The sequence below is a fragment of the Buteo buteo genome, chromosome 7, assembly GCF_964188355.1.
Source record: "Buteo buteo chromosome 7, bButBut1.hap1.1, whole genome shotgun sequence".
NCBI classification, from domain to species: domain Eukaryota; kingdom Metazoa; phylum Chordata; class Aves; order Accipitriformes; family Accipitridae; genus Buteo; species Buteo buteo.
This window is the reverse complement of record NC_134177.1, coordinates 30672219-30687189: the sequence shown is the minus strand read 5'-3', so window position 1 is coordinate 30687189 and position 14971 is coordinate 30672219. Positions and strand designations below refer to the sequence as shown.

Genomic DNA, 14971 nt, shown 5'->3' with positions numbered 1-14971 from the left:
ATGTACCTTTAGAAAAGGTATGCTAAGCAAAAGTTTTAATCTGAAGTAATATAAAAATCTAGTTTATTTACCACCACTCACTTGTGTAGTGTGGCCACAGCCTCTCTTGTCTTGATCTGATCCAAGCCAAAAGTGAGGGCAAACCGACGGGCCAGTTCCTTAATTCCACTAACATGGGCAGATGTCCTGTCCAAATTGGGACCTTGCTCCTGAACAAGCTCATTAAACAGCTAGAGAAAGAATTAAATTGTTAAAATCTGTGAGCTACAGAACATTTTTCTTGAGAAAGACTTTTGTCCATAACCTGTTACGGCTACGAGTGGACATTACAAAGACTTTTTTCACAGAGATGTAACGGAGTTCTCTTATATTCAACTTCTAATCCACTTCAGTTCCCGGACTTTCTTCTGTGTAACTGCTGTTTGCCAGTTGTCTCCCATCTTGTACTTGTGCGGATGAATAGAATTTTGCACTTACCTTCATTGAATTGCATCGATTATTCTCCCAACTCATCAAGATGGTTCTGCATTCTTATGCTGTTTTCTAAAATACCTACGTCACCCATCAGATCAGCATCTTCTTTGAATTTAGAAAGCAAAATTGCTATTCCATCATTCAAGACTTAATGAATATCTGAACAGCATTACTGGGTAAATGCCTTCAAAGCCTGCTTGATAATGCCCTTTCAGTACAATAATGAACTACTCAGTATATCTTCTTCTGGTATTGCCATTTAGACCACATTTTCCTAACTTGCTAATGAGAATATCAAGGGAGACAATGTCAGTGACAGTATTAAATCAAGTTGCATTAAATCTATAGTTTCTCTGATATCCACAAGCTCTGTTACCATATAATTAATGAAAGCAGCTTAATTTGACATGAATTCTCCTTGACAAATTCATACTGGTTGTTACCTATCACTTAGGCACTTGCAAATAGCTTGTCTAATTATTTTTTTTTCATGAAACGATATTAGGCTGACTGATCTATGGCACCTGGCTTCTTCCTCTCTCCAAGTTTACTTTGACACTCAACGATTCTTCTGGAAGTACATCTGGTTTTCTCAAGTTTTCACAGGTATCTCTCAGCTTCCAGATTGCTACAGGAAATCCCTTAGTAGTCTGGAATGAATTTTGGGAGGCGCAGCTGATTTAAAAACATCTAATTTCTAGAAATAATTTTTCTATGCAATGGATATAGCTGGTACTTCAAGGGCCTAAATGGTACTTAGTGAAGCACACACTTGGTGCTGTTGGCAGAACAAGAATGGACTTAATCATCAAGCCAATAATTTATGGTTGATGTAAAGCAAATTTTTCAGGGAAAAAACATGTTTAATAGTATTGGAAGATTTAAACTAATAAGCTTGAAGTTTGAAAAAATCAATCAGTATTTAGACAAAATGTACATAAGATGCATTACTTCCAGCTAATTATAAGAAGAAAATGTCATCCTATTCTTCTTGTTCACTAGGTATCAGTAAACAAACGCTACGAATCAGCTTGGACCAAACAGCCTTCAAGGCTCTTCTCCCCTTTCTTTCGTTTTAATCTAACCAAAACTTTGCCAGTGTGGGCTTAAGGAGACAGAGATTACTGAGACAAAGGAACAGTGACAGCCTGAATTGAGGAGCAAGATAATCTCTTAACAGAAGTGTAGTATTTTCACTTCATTGTAAAGGGCACCAGAGAAAATCCTGTCCAGTATTTTTTGCAGTGAGGCATTTCTAACAAAAGTCAAGATTCTTACCTGTTGCAAACTGAGAATGAGTGTCTTTGCACATTGGATTTTATCAATTTGCCTTGTTTTGCTCAGGGTTTCCTTAATGATATCTCCATAGTCATTGTAGTACTAGGAAAAAATGTGGAAAAAACCCTCTTTAAACCTTTAAATTGAACCTCTTATACAATTTCTTACAGTTTTCCTGATAGAAAGATTACTTGTAATTCTTGTTTTGAAAAGGCAGCAGTTGCCAAAAAACCTAGTCTCCAATCCAGACTTTTTTGTGTGAGTGGGAGGCAATGTTTTAATATCAAAATTTATAATGATTGGTAGCCTGCACTCAGTGATGAGGTAAGGACCTTCTGTATTTGTTATTATCTTTTGTAACAGATATGTCAAAAAACAAACAAAAGAGTATTTCCTACCCCAAACTAAGTATTTGATGAAAGTCACCCAAGGCTGCAAATTCTAAGAAACAACATTACATTGAACCAACACACCCTTCAACAAGTAGGTGCAAACAGACACTAGCACACAAGTGTGAAGCTCCATATACAATGCAAGGTGAGTTAGATGGCCAAGAAAGGAATTCACTGAAACCAGAAAGCTGAGTAAGGAATTAGTCAGTATGAAGTGCTGATTTTCTTTATGTTAGAAGAATGGTTGCTGGAACTACAGCCTATGGTACTGACCATTTGGGTAGAAAAGCCTGTATAATCGTTAAAACTTCCAGGCTGAGAATACAAAAAAATTTTTTCCGAACAGTTTTCTTTCAGCTTCATTAATATTTCTGCATTTGCAACCACTTATTTGCATTCCCTCTAAAATATTGCTCCTGCCTTCTTTGGTACAGAGATCTTTCTAGTTTGCATTCTAATTTAAACTCAATTTCTCTCACTTTCCCCCAATTTCTAGAGACGAAGGGGCATGGGGAGAGAAGATGACCAACCTAGAGCAGCAGGTAGGAAACTAACCTAGATTGTGACAGCTTCAGTTTGAAAGTCCGGCTCTGGAAAAAAGTCCCTAAGCAAGACTAACCCTGAGCAGCGACCTGGTTGATGGCTAGAGTGTGCACTGGGGATTTTATTGTACTGCGTGCTCTTAATGAACAGGAGAAGGAGGATTTAAAGTTAAATCCTTTATATTTCACATCAACATCTCAAGCACTGTCTATAGTAAAGGATCTACTCCCCACTCTGTCTTCCAGTTTCTCCTTCTTGATTGTCATCTTTGTGATGACTAATGTCTTACAGAGAGACAGGTGAGGTATACCTGACAATTTGATATAATCTGAGGGGCTTTGCATTGCTTAGCAGTGTCAGGACTGCTAATGTGCTTGTTTTCTGGCAGGTAGATGCACAAGTACAGGGTGCAGTGGTAGCTGAGCAGCAAGTCTTTCTGAATTTCATTGGGCCTAAATACTGTGTGGAAGCAGAGTAAGTTGGTAAGACATTCAGTTAATGCATACCCACTTACAGCAGTACTATACAGAGCTTTTTTTTTTTTACTGCTTTCCTGTTTAAAACAATCTTTTCTCACAAAAAACCCTGCTTCCTTACAGCAAGCACCAAGACTGGGAGACTCCCAGTGAAATATGACATTGAATGGGTAACTGTTATTGTGGATTCTAGGAATGAATTTGAGGAGCAGGATGAGGAATTCTCTGTAGAGAGGAGCCTCTCTGGAAATACTCAGCACCTTGTAGGACCAGATTTTGGTGCTGCCTTTAATAAGGCATTCCTGCTACACAGGGCAGGAACTTCAGAGCTTACTGCTTCTCAGTGGCAGGTATAATACAGAAAGGAAAAACTATTATAAAAAATCAAATAAGACTGAAAAAGCTTTCAAAAGTGTTCAACCTTTAACTACTGCACTGGAAGGGAGAGAAAGAGGGGCCCTGACACTACAGTCTGTGTTTAGTTAGGAAGAGGAGAATACACAGAGCTGTACCTTCATATAGTGTTTGAAGATATCTGCTGCTGCATGCATGTCCACAATGTCATAAATTATCAGCTTGCTAAAGGCAGCCAAAAGGTTTCTTCTCTTATGTAAAGCTTCTATTTTGTTAGCTTCATCTTCTTCATCTCCCTCTGAAAGCATCAACAACAATAAAATGTTTATAAGTAGCTGCTATGTTCTAAAGCAACATTACTGAAGAGTAGCTTTTAGAAAAAAACAATTCTTTAGAATGAAGCAAGGTTTGTTGCAGGAGAAGCTAAAATGAAAGGTGATAATTCTTGAGTCCTGCCTATGTTAGGACTTTTGGGAAAGTTCAGGAACATGACACACCATTGACAAAGGATGCTATCTATAGTCCTGAGTAGGTACTGAACATAATCTGCATGGAACTGAATCGCTTATTTTCTTTACCCTGTGAAAGGCCACGGTGAAGACTTGTTGAATGCTTTTTGCTTAACTTCTGAAACACAGGATATTTGGAGATGCTTCATTAGCATGACTAAGCTATAAATATTTCACATAAGGAAAACTAGAAGCAGCAATACTTTTACTGCATGCCTTGGATTTTCAGATATGAAATCGATGGCTCTAAAGCATCAATAACAACAGGAAGTAAAATTCAGTTGTAAGAAACATTAACATTTAATGGCAATGTCATAAGTATTAAGTCCCAATGTAAGACACCGCTCTGTGAATGAAAATGTAACTCTACACACAAAATGTTAAATATAATATAATATAATAAAAGCATATTCCACAACTTATATAAGAAAATGAAATCAGCTATAACAGTTGTGATAAAAGTAAATATTCTGTGGTATTTAGAAGAGCTTAATTCTTGGAGGGAATCTTCCAACCAGTTTGAAGACGTACAGAGCTGTGATGGGGCGAGGAGGGACATGGTGTCACTGAGACTCTCTTGCTGCACTCTTACTAGAGTCTCCACAGAGCTACAGTACTTAAGTCACATATTTGATCACAGGAAATCTCTTAGGAGCAGTGGAGTTGACTGTGAATATGCATGCACGTCTTAATCCTGAGATACTTTAACCCACAGAATTGAAGCCCATTAGCACACTCCTCCCCCCCCCCCACCCCCCCCACCTTTCTTAATTTCTTTTTATCATTACTGATGTGTTCTGAATACCAAAAGTTATAAATGGTCAGACTGACTTCATGGAGTCAGAGTAGCATTAGGGAATGGAGATTACATACAAAGATCTTCATCCATCTTTTTGCTGTCTTCCCAGTCCAATCACAGGATGTTAAAGAACAGCAATTTTGCTAAAGAGCAAAAAAAAATTAGACACTGTTCTCCTAAAATCTATCCTTGATGTATTATTCTGAACATTGAACTCACAAAGTATGATTAACTGCACATACATTTCTGGTGAAGGTGTGTTTCAAAATGTATTCTTCCCAGGAATCCTTAAGAGAGATGCTCAACAAAGATGTTAGCTACTGAGGAGCTAGAAAACTGAAAGCACCTTTAGAGCAAGGATACATTCTCTTAGACCTTAGTTCTACATATTGCTGTCTTAAAAGATCTAAAATAGCACTTATGTGTCACGCTAGCATAGAAGTAACTGAGTACAGCGGAAATTCAGAAAGAGTGCCAAAAAGAGCACTACAGTATGCACTCAGCATACACACAGCAGTTTGACCATCTGGGAATCCATCTCTTGTCCAAAGCTATTTAGGATTCAGAAACTGGATACCTCTGTACTTGCATTGAGGCATTTATAACACACACCAGCAGCATCAAGTTATTTAAAACCGGACCTAAATGACAAATCTGCCTCTCCCCAACTGAAAGCCAAAAATCTCAAGTCATCCTTGTGAGGACGTAGAGATGGGGTCACCTCCAACTCCAGCCTCTCAAAGTGTGGCCAGGCACAGATGCCTAGGAAAGAGCAAGGAAGCAAGCAAGCATACATGATACTTTCCCAAGTACTTTCCTAGTCTCCAACCAAATCAGTGATGTCCCGAGCTTGATTTGATTATTTTGGGGGAGGAACAGAAGGGGTGTTTATTTAGTAACATCAGTTCCTTAACACCTTCTTTGCCTACAGCTTTGCTGGTAAGGTTTGCCTTCAGGATCCTATAACCCTATTCAGTAACGCTAAAGGATTTCTCTTCTATATACTGTTCCACCGGACTTCTTCCCTTGAAGCCGTATTAAATGGAGTCTGCTGCTGAACTAAGATGGTACGGTTTTGGAAATAAACATTAAGAAAAATATAGATCAGTAAAGGAAGAATAATTTTGTCCAGATTTATAACATGTAGTTACAGACCACTCCCATGTCTTCTGAAAACTTCTTTTTTTATGAAGTGAACTTTGTAAATACTTATTCTTTAACACAAGTAGTACTGAATATTGAATATTTCATATTCATACCTCCCAGAAATGAAGAAGGAATAATTCTGAAAACATATGAGCAAACGGATCTGAAAATTCTATTTTCTTCTTTCTTCTGGGTCTGTTATGAAAAAAAAAAGCTAAGTAGAAAATATGAAAGCTAAACATACCCATGCTCTGGTTTTCATCATCTTGGTCAATAAAGACATGGTCCATCACAAAACTGAGAAGTTCTGACTGGAGGCCTGAATCTGGATTAAACACCAAAGGCTGAAGACCTTCTCGACCCCCAGTCATCAGCTGATGACTGAAAATCATCAAGAGATCACAAAGCAGCATGAAAGCCTGAAAGGCAAAAGAGAATGAATGCAGTAAGAAGCATAAGTCAAGTAAATAAAAAATAAAATACCATTTCTCTAATTTCCAGATATGCCATGCTATTATTAAATGTCCCTCTTTAACTGTACTCAGTTGTAGTTGTTTGCATGCTGTGAAAAGTGTTCATAAGGGTTTCCGCTAACTTTAAAATGTTATGCCTGTAATTCCTATGTAAGAACTGTGTTTACTACCTCTTCCATGTCCAGGATGATCCACACTAAACTTCCATTTCTACTCTATGAAAAGAACTCTAAATCTACCTTTGATCCAAGGACTGTAGCCAAATTTGAGGTAAAGAAAAACCAACTTTTTTTAATAAACAGTTAGAAAAGTTAAACAAGCAAAAAAATGAACAACATTATGAAGGAAAAATCCAAGCTATGTCACTGTCAGATCCAGAAAATACAGAGAAGCAGCTGCAAGCAAAGAAATTCTTGCAGAATTTCATCAACAATTCTCTGCAAAAAGAATCAAGTAACTCTGCACAGCTTTCAATTCTAGATAAAAGCCAACAAGGGCAGAATTTTCATTGATTTATGCTCATTGCTCTTATACCCTCATTACCTGAGAATAGAGAAAGAAGGCAGCTATTACTAACTTTATTTCTTTCAAGGGCTTATCTGTATACTCTCATGCAGAAGAATAACACTATTTTCCCCAATGGCTTATGTTGGAGTGTCACAGCCAGCTGTATTCATTTGCATTACATTCAACACCTGAGCACCTTTCAGAAAGTACTTTTTAATCATCTTAGTTTCTCTATCTTTAACCTCAGGTTCTGAAAACTGAGAAAGAGAGGAAGGTTCAGAGTATGAGTGTCTAAAAAGTCTCCTAGAAGATCTATGCTGGATGTGCTGTCTCTTCCCCCAGAAGCCTGCAGGAGTCTCACTCAGAGCAGTGTCAATCACGATTCCCACGTAGGTGGTAGGCCAGAGGCATTTTCAACTGAAGAGAGATTGTAGAATAGCTCTGACAGAGTCATGAAATCCAATGTAGGCTTTAATTCAGTCCTATATTCCCCCTCTACAAACAGCTGAACAGAAAGATACTTAAATGTGTGTTTAAACATATTTTTGAACTGAGCCTAAGGAAAAGTTGTGAGTGAGAGCAATCTGCTTTACAAACTTCCAAAGTGAAATCTTTGTGAACGCTGAATGTCATAGCAGCTTACTTGTTTCTTGGAGTATGTTATAAAATCTGAATGAGCTATACCCAGGCAAGAACAAAATGCAAATCATTGTAAACTATGTTCTACTTAGACTTCGGAAACAGACGCCTCTATTTGGGATTATTCTCCACTGGATCCAAAAAGTTGTCATTCATTTCAGTGATGATCTCATCTGCTCTAAACTCCTTTGATACTCAGTAAAATTTAAGCTCATCCTAATGTAGACCTCTAAGAAAGAGCATATCAATAATGCACTGAAAGTGCTTATTTCTGTCTAATATAAAGACAGCAGTGGACTCAGATACACATGTCAATATATTGTAGATACATCTAGTCACAGAAGATTTATTTCACTCAGTCTAGGAAAATTTGAAATGTTTGAGTCCTGTTTCTATAAACAGTTAATATGTTTTTCTTCCTTTGATATGTACATTGATCTTCTCTGGAAAGAATACATAGATTAAGAATGAAATATGGTAGGGAGACAATATACACAGAATTCTCAAAAAATCCAGTAAAACTAAAGGATTGAGCAACAGTCCTGCACTCGCAGAAATATACTTTTTAAGGAAGAAAATCAAAAAGATCATAGAAGTGTTAGCTGGAAGAGACCTCTGGATTCTCTAGTCCAATCTACTCTGATTGGGACACTTGCTGTCTCTAGGTCTGGTTGGTGGTGGCTTTGTCTAGCTGAGGCTTGAAAGCTTCCACGGAATTGTGACGTGCAAAGGAGCTTCTAAGAAAAGTTTAAATTACCAATGAAAAAAAATTGCAGCCACTAATAATAAAAGAATAAAAACATGTTAATATATATCCAGAACAAAACCACTGCAGTAATGGGAAGGATCATTTACCATTTGTTGATGCAGAAAAGACATTAGCGCTAGCTAGGTTAAGCTAGAATGGTTGGTATTTTCATGAAGCTAGATGATATTTTCACATTATATAATATTAATAAAATATGCCAAAAGTAACTACTCAGAATATTAAAAAACAATTACTAAAGTTAAATCTGCTGGAAGACAATGACACATCAGAGTCTTTTAAAAATACATAAACTAGCGACATCTCCAAGCCTTTAATATTTATAAACTTGCAGAACAGAGTGTAAATGCCAAGCAGAGCTATCTTTCAAAAAATTGTCTTTTAAGAAGTATTATCTTTAAAAAAAAAAACACTGGCAAAAACCACAGGCCAGTTAGTTACGGTCTTTGCAAAATCTTGGAAGGTCTCATAGAAATGCAATTTGTAGACAACTAAAAGATGTCAACAGACTTGATATAAATCAGCATATATTCACAAAATCTCAGCAAAAAAACAAGCTATTATTTTTTTCAGAGACTGCGAACTATTTCAAGAAGCCCTTCAATTTCATTTATTTTATTTCATTTTCTAAATATATATAGCAGAAGCTTCCCACTCCATGCATGCATGGCTTTCCAAAAATCTAAACCGGAGAATTGGATAACTACAGTGAACCATAAAAAAATCTGGTATCTCATTATGCAATCATATTTCACATATATACCTTTGGCATATGTGTGCACACACATACACATGCAGAGAGATGCACGCACTTAAGTTTTCAGTCAGCCTACCAAACAGAGAAGCACAGCAACCTAAGCTATAATGGTTATGTGGATGAGAATCTGAAAAACCCTCCAGATCTTTATATTTCTATAATGAAGACGCTGTTTAAACAGATACTTTTCTCTGATTTCTCAAGGAGACATAACTATTTCTGAAGTGATGATTTTTGTATAGTGTGAGAGGACACTACACTCTCAGTGTTATTCAGAGTATTTTTGTAAAATGAATTAAATTTTTTTCTGCTAGAAAATATGCAGTAGTATGGCCTGTAATGCTAGAAGCCTCAATTTTCTCCCATTATCCACAATGGAAAGAGATACAATAATTAGTATTCACCACTACATTTAACTGAATTATTAGGATAATGAAATAATGAAACAGCATCGAGGCTTCAGGCATTTGCCTTTGCAGGAAAGCAGTCACTCTAGACTCCCTATTAGTCAATAACAGGGAACAAAATCCAGAAATACACAGAGAAAGATTCAGCCCATTTGAGATCTCATTCACCCTCTAAAAGTGCCTATTTCTATCTATTAATACAGTAAGTGTCTAAAGGAATAGGCTTTTGCTTTAGGTGATTGAGTTAGATGCCTGAAGTTATGACAGCTGAACATGAGCCTAAGCATCCAGGTAATCCTTATTGTTATACCAAAAATGAATTTGACATGAGCTGTGCTTTGAAGGTGCTTTTAATACAGCTCTTCTTATGCAGTGTTTGTTCGGTTTTATTTAGACAGAAGGCACAGTTTGATATAGTGTCGTCTTGAGTTTCACTACAGTTTAATATTCACAAATTTTTTAAAAGCATGTGTCAGACATTTCCTTTACCTGTTCTTTGACTGGAGTGTTGACATTTGACAGACACTGCTGGCAGACAGCCAGAAAGGATTTCACAGTTTTCCTCAATACCAACAAGTCCTCCTAGAATGAGCATTAAAGAGGGATAATATATAAATATTAATAAAAGGTTGCTAGGAAAAAGTAAAATAAAAAGATGGTCATAATTTCATACATTCAATCCTATAAACTAGCCACACAAAAAAGGCCGTGAAAAAGCATGCTATTCATAAAGCAGAGTAAAACAAGTCATTAATTTTCAGAGAAATGACCCAAAGTTTCCCTGTTAATAAAAATAACAACAACAACAACAATAATACATTCCTGAGTTAAATTGTCTGAATTTTATATTGAATGTAAATTATAAATTTTTCAGAACAAAAAGTTTAATACATCAAGGTAAGTCTACCTGGTGGTTTAAAAAGAATTCTGTACAATAAATCAACATGATCAAAAAAGTAAAATACCAACGAATGTCTCAAGTTCAACAAAAACATTATCCTAACTGCCCACAGACATGGAAAATGTGAAGGCAAATCACAGAAATCTGATGAGTTATAGGAGGAGAGAGGTTTGTTGATCTGGAGAAAAAAGGATTTGTGGGTGGAAAACATAAATGACTGACTGTTCTTCATCACTTGGATCTAGAGACAACTGATGTGTATTTTAAAGGTGGGTACCTGAAGTGGCAGGCTCATAAGAATACAGCAAGTAGCCACATGGAAACAGCAAATCAATTATAGAAGAAAAAGAACCCTCCTATGTGAAAAGATAGTACTGCCTCTATTGTAACCAAGAAACACTGAAAATGCACACAGCTTCTTGGCGCAAACTAAAATAGTTACTCTGTTTTACAGTAGTGATAAACCAAATACCAAGAAGAAAACAAGAACCAGAAATCACGAGGACTTTGTGTTAGTTTCCAGTTTTGTGAAAAGGACTAGTTTTGTCAGCATTGGTTCATAGATTTTGCTACTCTGCATTGCTCCGGTGGTACAACAAACACTTCTGCCCCGTCTGCTCGTGCCTGCCATACCACGTGTCTCCCAGCACTCGGATCTCCTTCCATGCCGCCAGCAGTTCTGCCAGGGCCCCACAGATGACACCATTTCTCACATGCATCTGGGACCATTGCTTGAAAGACCTTTCCCTTCCCAGTTTTCACCATCACTGGTTTCATATAAAGAAGGGATTGTGACAGCTGTTAACTCACACTGAGACTGCTGGCCTACCGCTCCTGCAGATTTTCCTCCGTGATACCTCTATCAGCTTTCAGATGGAAGACACGGTGCCCTACAGAACAACATCCAACCTTAATCTAAAGAATCTACATAGTGTAGATGTCACATTTTCCTTGATAAAAATTCCAATTTTTAATTAAGCTGGCTGTTCAGTCCACGTGTCTCATTTCTAGTTTTAGCTTTTCTTACTGCTTCCTATCGTAAGATCTTGTTATTCTTTGTTTACTGAAAAGCCTTTTTGTGGTCCATATGTTCTTCCTGTACTGGTTCAAAACAGAAGGCAGGTCTGCAAGCATGCTGAAGCACCCCAAGTGTTCCTAAATCTCTGAATCTCTTATAATTTTCAATAGAGTGAGCGTGATTTTTCTGATATGGACACTGAAGGTCTATGAGCTACCTCACCTTCCTATTCCTAATAAATTTTTCTCTGATAATATAGCCAAGGATGCCTCGTGCCACTGCATTACCCTGCCATTACATAATCTGTAAGACAGCTCTGCTTTATTCTAAGCCACAACTTTCCACTGATCAGCCTTCTTGTTCCCAGATTGTTCTGCCTTCCATTTGGCAGCATTAAAATGACTCTTTGTTAATTGTATTTTGTTTACCAATTGATCTATATCATCCACATTTTAAATGTCTTCACTTTACCTTCCCTGACGATTGGTAAAAACCATCAGTTTTTAGCAGAGAATGGATCTCTCCTGGAATACATCAGAAGTTATTCCATTGCATGATTATTTCCCACTTACAACTTTTTTTGAATATATTAATCAGCTTTAAGCTACTGAATATGAATTACATTAAATTCACGTATTCACCTGAAATGCAATGTGGTACTAATGTCTTACAGAAACCGGTATTTCAACTTGTTTCCTTATCAGTCAAAAATGCAATCTTCTCAAGAACAAATTTATGTGTTCCTTCCAGGCTTCTCTCTTGGCCATGTTCATTCTACCCTTCAGTCTTGTACTGACTGTGTTTTCTAGCAGCCAGTCCAAGATTTTACCTAGGACTGATGCCAGGCTTATCAGTTCACTGTGACATAATCATCTGATTCACACCTTTAAACATTGGGATTACAATCACTTTAATAACTTCCTACTTTCTATCACAATTCTCTTCCATTTAAACATTAACAAATTCAACAGATAAACTAAAACCTATGAAAAATCCTATATAAAGGTTAAAAAGTGACTGAGTATGTTTCCCATTTTGCTTTCTGTCAAAGAATGAGTAACACGTAGGCACACATTTATATTATACTTTCTCTTGATAGCATGACAAAGATTCATTTTGAAGAGCTACAGACAGCAAAAGAAAGCCCAACTGCACAGTACAACAGAGCCATCTGGAACTTTTCTAAATTTGGAGAAATCCCCAGACTACTATAAAGTGGTAATTTTTTTAAAAAGAGAAAATGGGAAGAAAAAAAATGAATTAGATTTTCAAGTCTTTTACTATTCTAAGGCACACAGCCAAGGCTCTTGAGGTGTGATAACCTGATATGCTGGCTTCAGCAGTAAAACTAGTATGAAAAAATTTTACTGTCCTCCTGGTTGCTAGGGTAAAACCATGGGGTCACACTGTGAACTGGATCACTTAAGTGACCCAGGATAAAAATAACATTTTCTTGAACCATACAGTGTAATATCTTCAAATTTAACTAGTCTGTGGCAGGAACAAGAATGAGCTGCTAAGAGCAAGGACTTGTATTGGCTTTGCCACCACCTGTAACTGAACAACTGTGTTCACAAGACTGCTATCTAAAATTCTTCAGTTATTTTCTAGCTTTAAATTGAAGCTTGTTGAAGACATTTAGAAATGCTGTGCGTTTGCTAGGTTCATCTACCAAACTCAATGCTTTTCTTCCTATTTGCCCACTGCCTTTCCTCTAAACTACTTATTTGAGGTACTAACTTCCTTCTTGCAACTCCAACTCTTTGATAAACTTTACAACGTTCAAGAGCCATGAGCTTTCAACTCAGCTGTGGAACACAATCCAACCTTTTGCACCTTGTGACTCTTCTTCCCTTCGGCATTTTGTGCCCATATAAATATGAAAAGTCACTAAGTCACTATGCTGTTCTTTAAATCCCCTCTACTAACTCCTCTGCCTACTAATCACTTTGTAATAGCTATGCATTTGGCTAGTCTGGCTGCTGCTCGTTCAGAACTGTTTCACCTTTGTCTTTCCTCCAAATGTTAGCTCCATTCATGCTTTTGTTTTTTTTACTGTTTTAAGATTTTGGACTGTTCTTCCGCAAATATTTCCTTTTCATTACATACATGTACAGTGCCTAGTAAAATGGTCCCAGGCACCTGGTTTATTGAATATATGAAGAAATCTAGATAGAAAGAACAACTGTATAATCCTCCAAGTCTCCTACCTCAACACTGTACTTGCTGCCCAGGATCTACAGACAAGAGAACTCTTGCTAAGAAATTACCAGCTTCCTTCAAAACCATCCTCCAACCCCTTGTCACATGAAGAACAGTTCTTCTCCAGGCTACAACAGACTGCTCCCCAAAACTACACAGTATAAACCCCACCCCCGCCACCAGTACTGTGCTGTTTACCACAAATAGCACTAGTCTGCTTACTGATAGCTCACACAGTCATGGCCTCAACCTCCTCTGAACACGTACAAGAGAAAGACCAAAGATTAGAGCATTGGACTATGGATATTTCAAGGCTTACACATTTCATTCTTACCTGTTGCAGCTTTCCTTTTAGTAATCAATTCTTCCTTTCATATTTTAGACACCAACTTCACTCCTCAGTATGCCCTTTTTTTCACAGGCTACCTTGAAAAAGAGTTTTAAAATAACTCTGCCCCAACTCTATGCTGTATTTAAGTTAACTGGTGGAATCTTTGTTATTGGGCAGAGAATTTGGACTTCCTTACTATTTCAAATAATCAGTAATTATCATCCTTCTATTAAAACGTCTTTGAAACTTTTTTATGCTGATATCAATTCCTTAAGCTCTATCATCAAAATTGGAGTCTACAAATGATGTTACACAGAGTGGGGGAATCTGCACAGCACCCTCTTGGTAACAGCCTCAATAAATGACAGCTGATATGACAAGAACATGAGTGCAACAGTGTCTGTGAACAAAATACAAAAACTACCTGTTCTGAGGGGGTGTTTGCCTAAAAATTGATAATGCTAAGAGGAAAGCTAACAATGAATTTGCTTAAAATGACCAGATTAAACAGTAACCAGGAGATTGCCAAGAAACTTTTGAGAAAAGGAGGAGTCAGCTTGTAAAGAAGTATAAAAGCAGCATGAGAAGTCGTGATTATGGAGAGGAACCTTGGGGTGGAACAGAGCAGCAGTCAAACCAAGTCTGACACGCCAACACTGCAACCACTGCCTAGGCCTGGTGGCACATCCTCCCTGCTGGAAGCCTTAAGTAGCCTGCATCCATCTGAAGGATTGTCAGTATGGGGTGCAACATGCAGGACCCTACATTTCCAGCACATGTATGTGACTGTGGAGTCCTTTGTGGGTGTGGGTACACATGAAGCTGGAGCATCCACATATCCAACAGCAGCCATATATATGATCTCATGCTCCCAAAAGAAGGGCAATGGGCTTGTATGTCACGTTTCCTGTGAGAGTAAGGGTGTGCACATGTAACTCTAAATTATGTGTGTGTCTTGGGGAGGGGATTAGAGTAACTTGTGAACAGTTACAGAAGGGT

The 14971-nt window shown here is 37.5% G+C and overlaps 1 protein-coding gene across 14 annotated transcripts in view; it reads right to left on the bottom strand.

The window, feature by feature from the left end:
* STAG1 (STAG1 cohesin complex component) overlaps nucleotides 1-14971 on the bottom strand; it is a 202801-nt gene that overhangs the window by 17926 nt on the left and 169904 nt on the right. For all 14 annotated transcript variants that reach the window (XM_075032127.1, XM_075032133.1, XM_075032132.1 and 11 more), the window contains 5 exons: nucleotides 10010-10102; nucleotides 6216-6390; nucleotides 3676-3815; nucleotides 1753-1854; nucleotides 82-230 (listed from right to left, as the gene is read on the bottom strand). In XM_075032127.1, the coding sequence (XP_074888228.1) occupies nucleotides 82-230; nucleotides 1753-1854; nucleotides 3676-3815; nucleotides 6216-6390; nucleotides 10010-10102 (659 nt within the window). The remainder of the gene's footprint in view (nucleotides 1-81; nucleotides 231-1752; nucleotides 1855-3675; nucleotides 3816-6215; nucleotides 6391-10009; nucleotides 10103-14971) is intronic.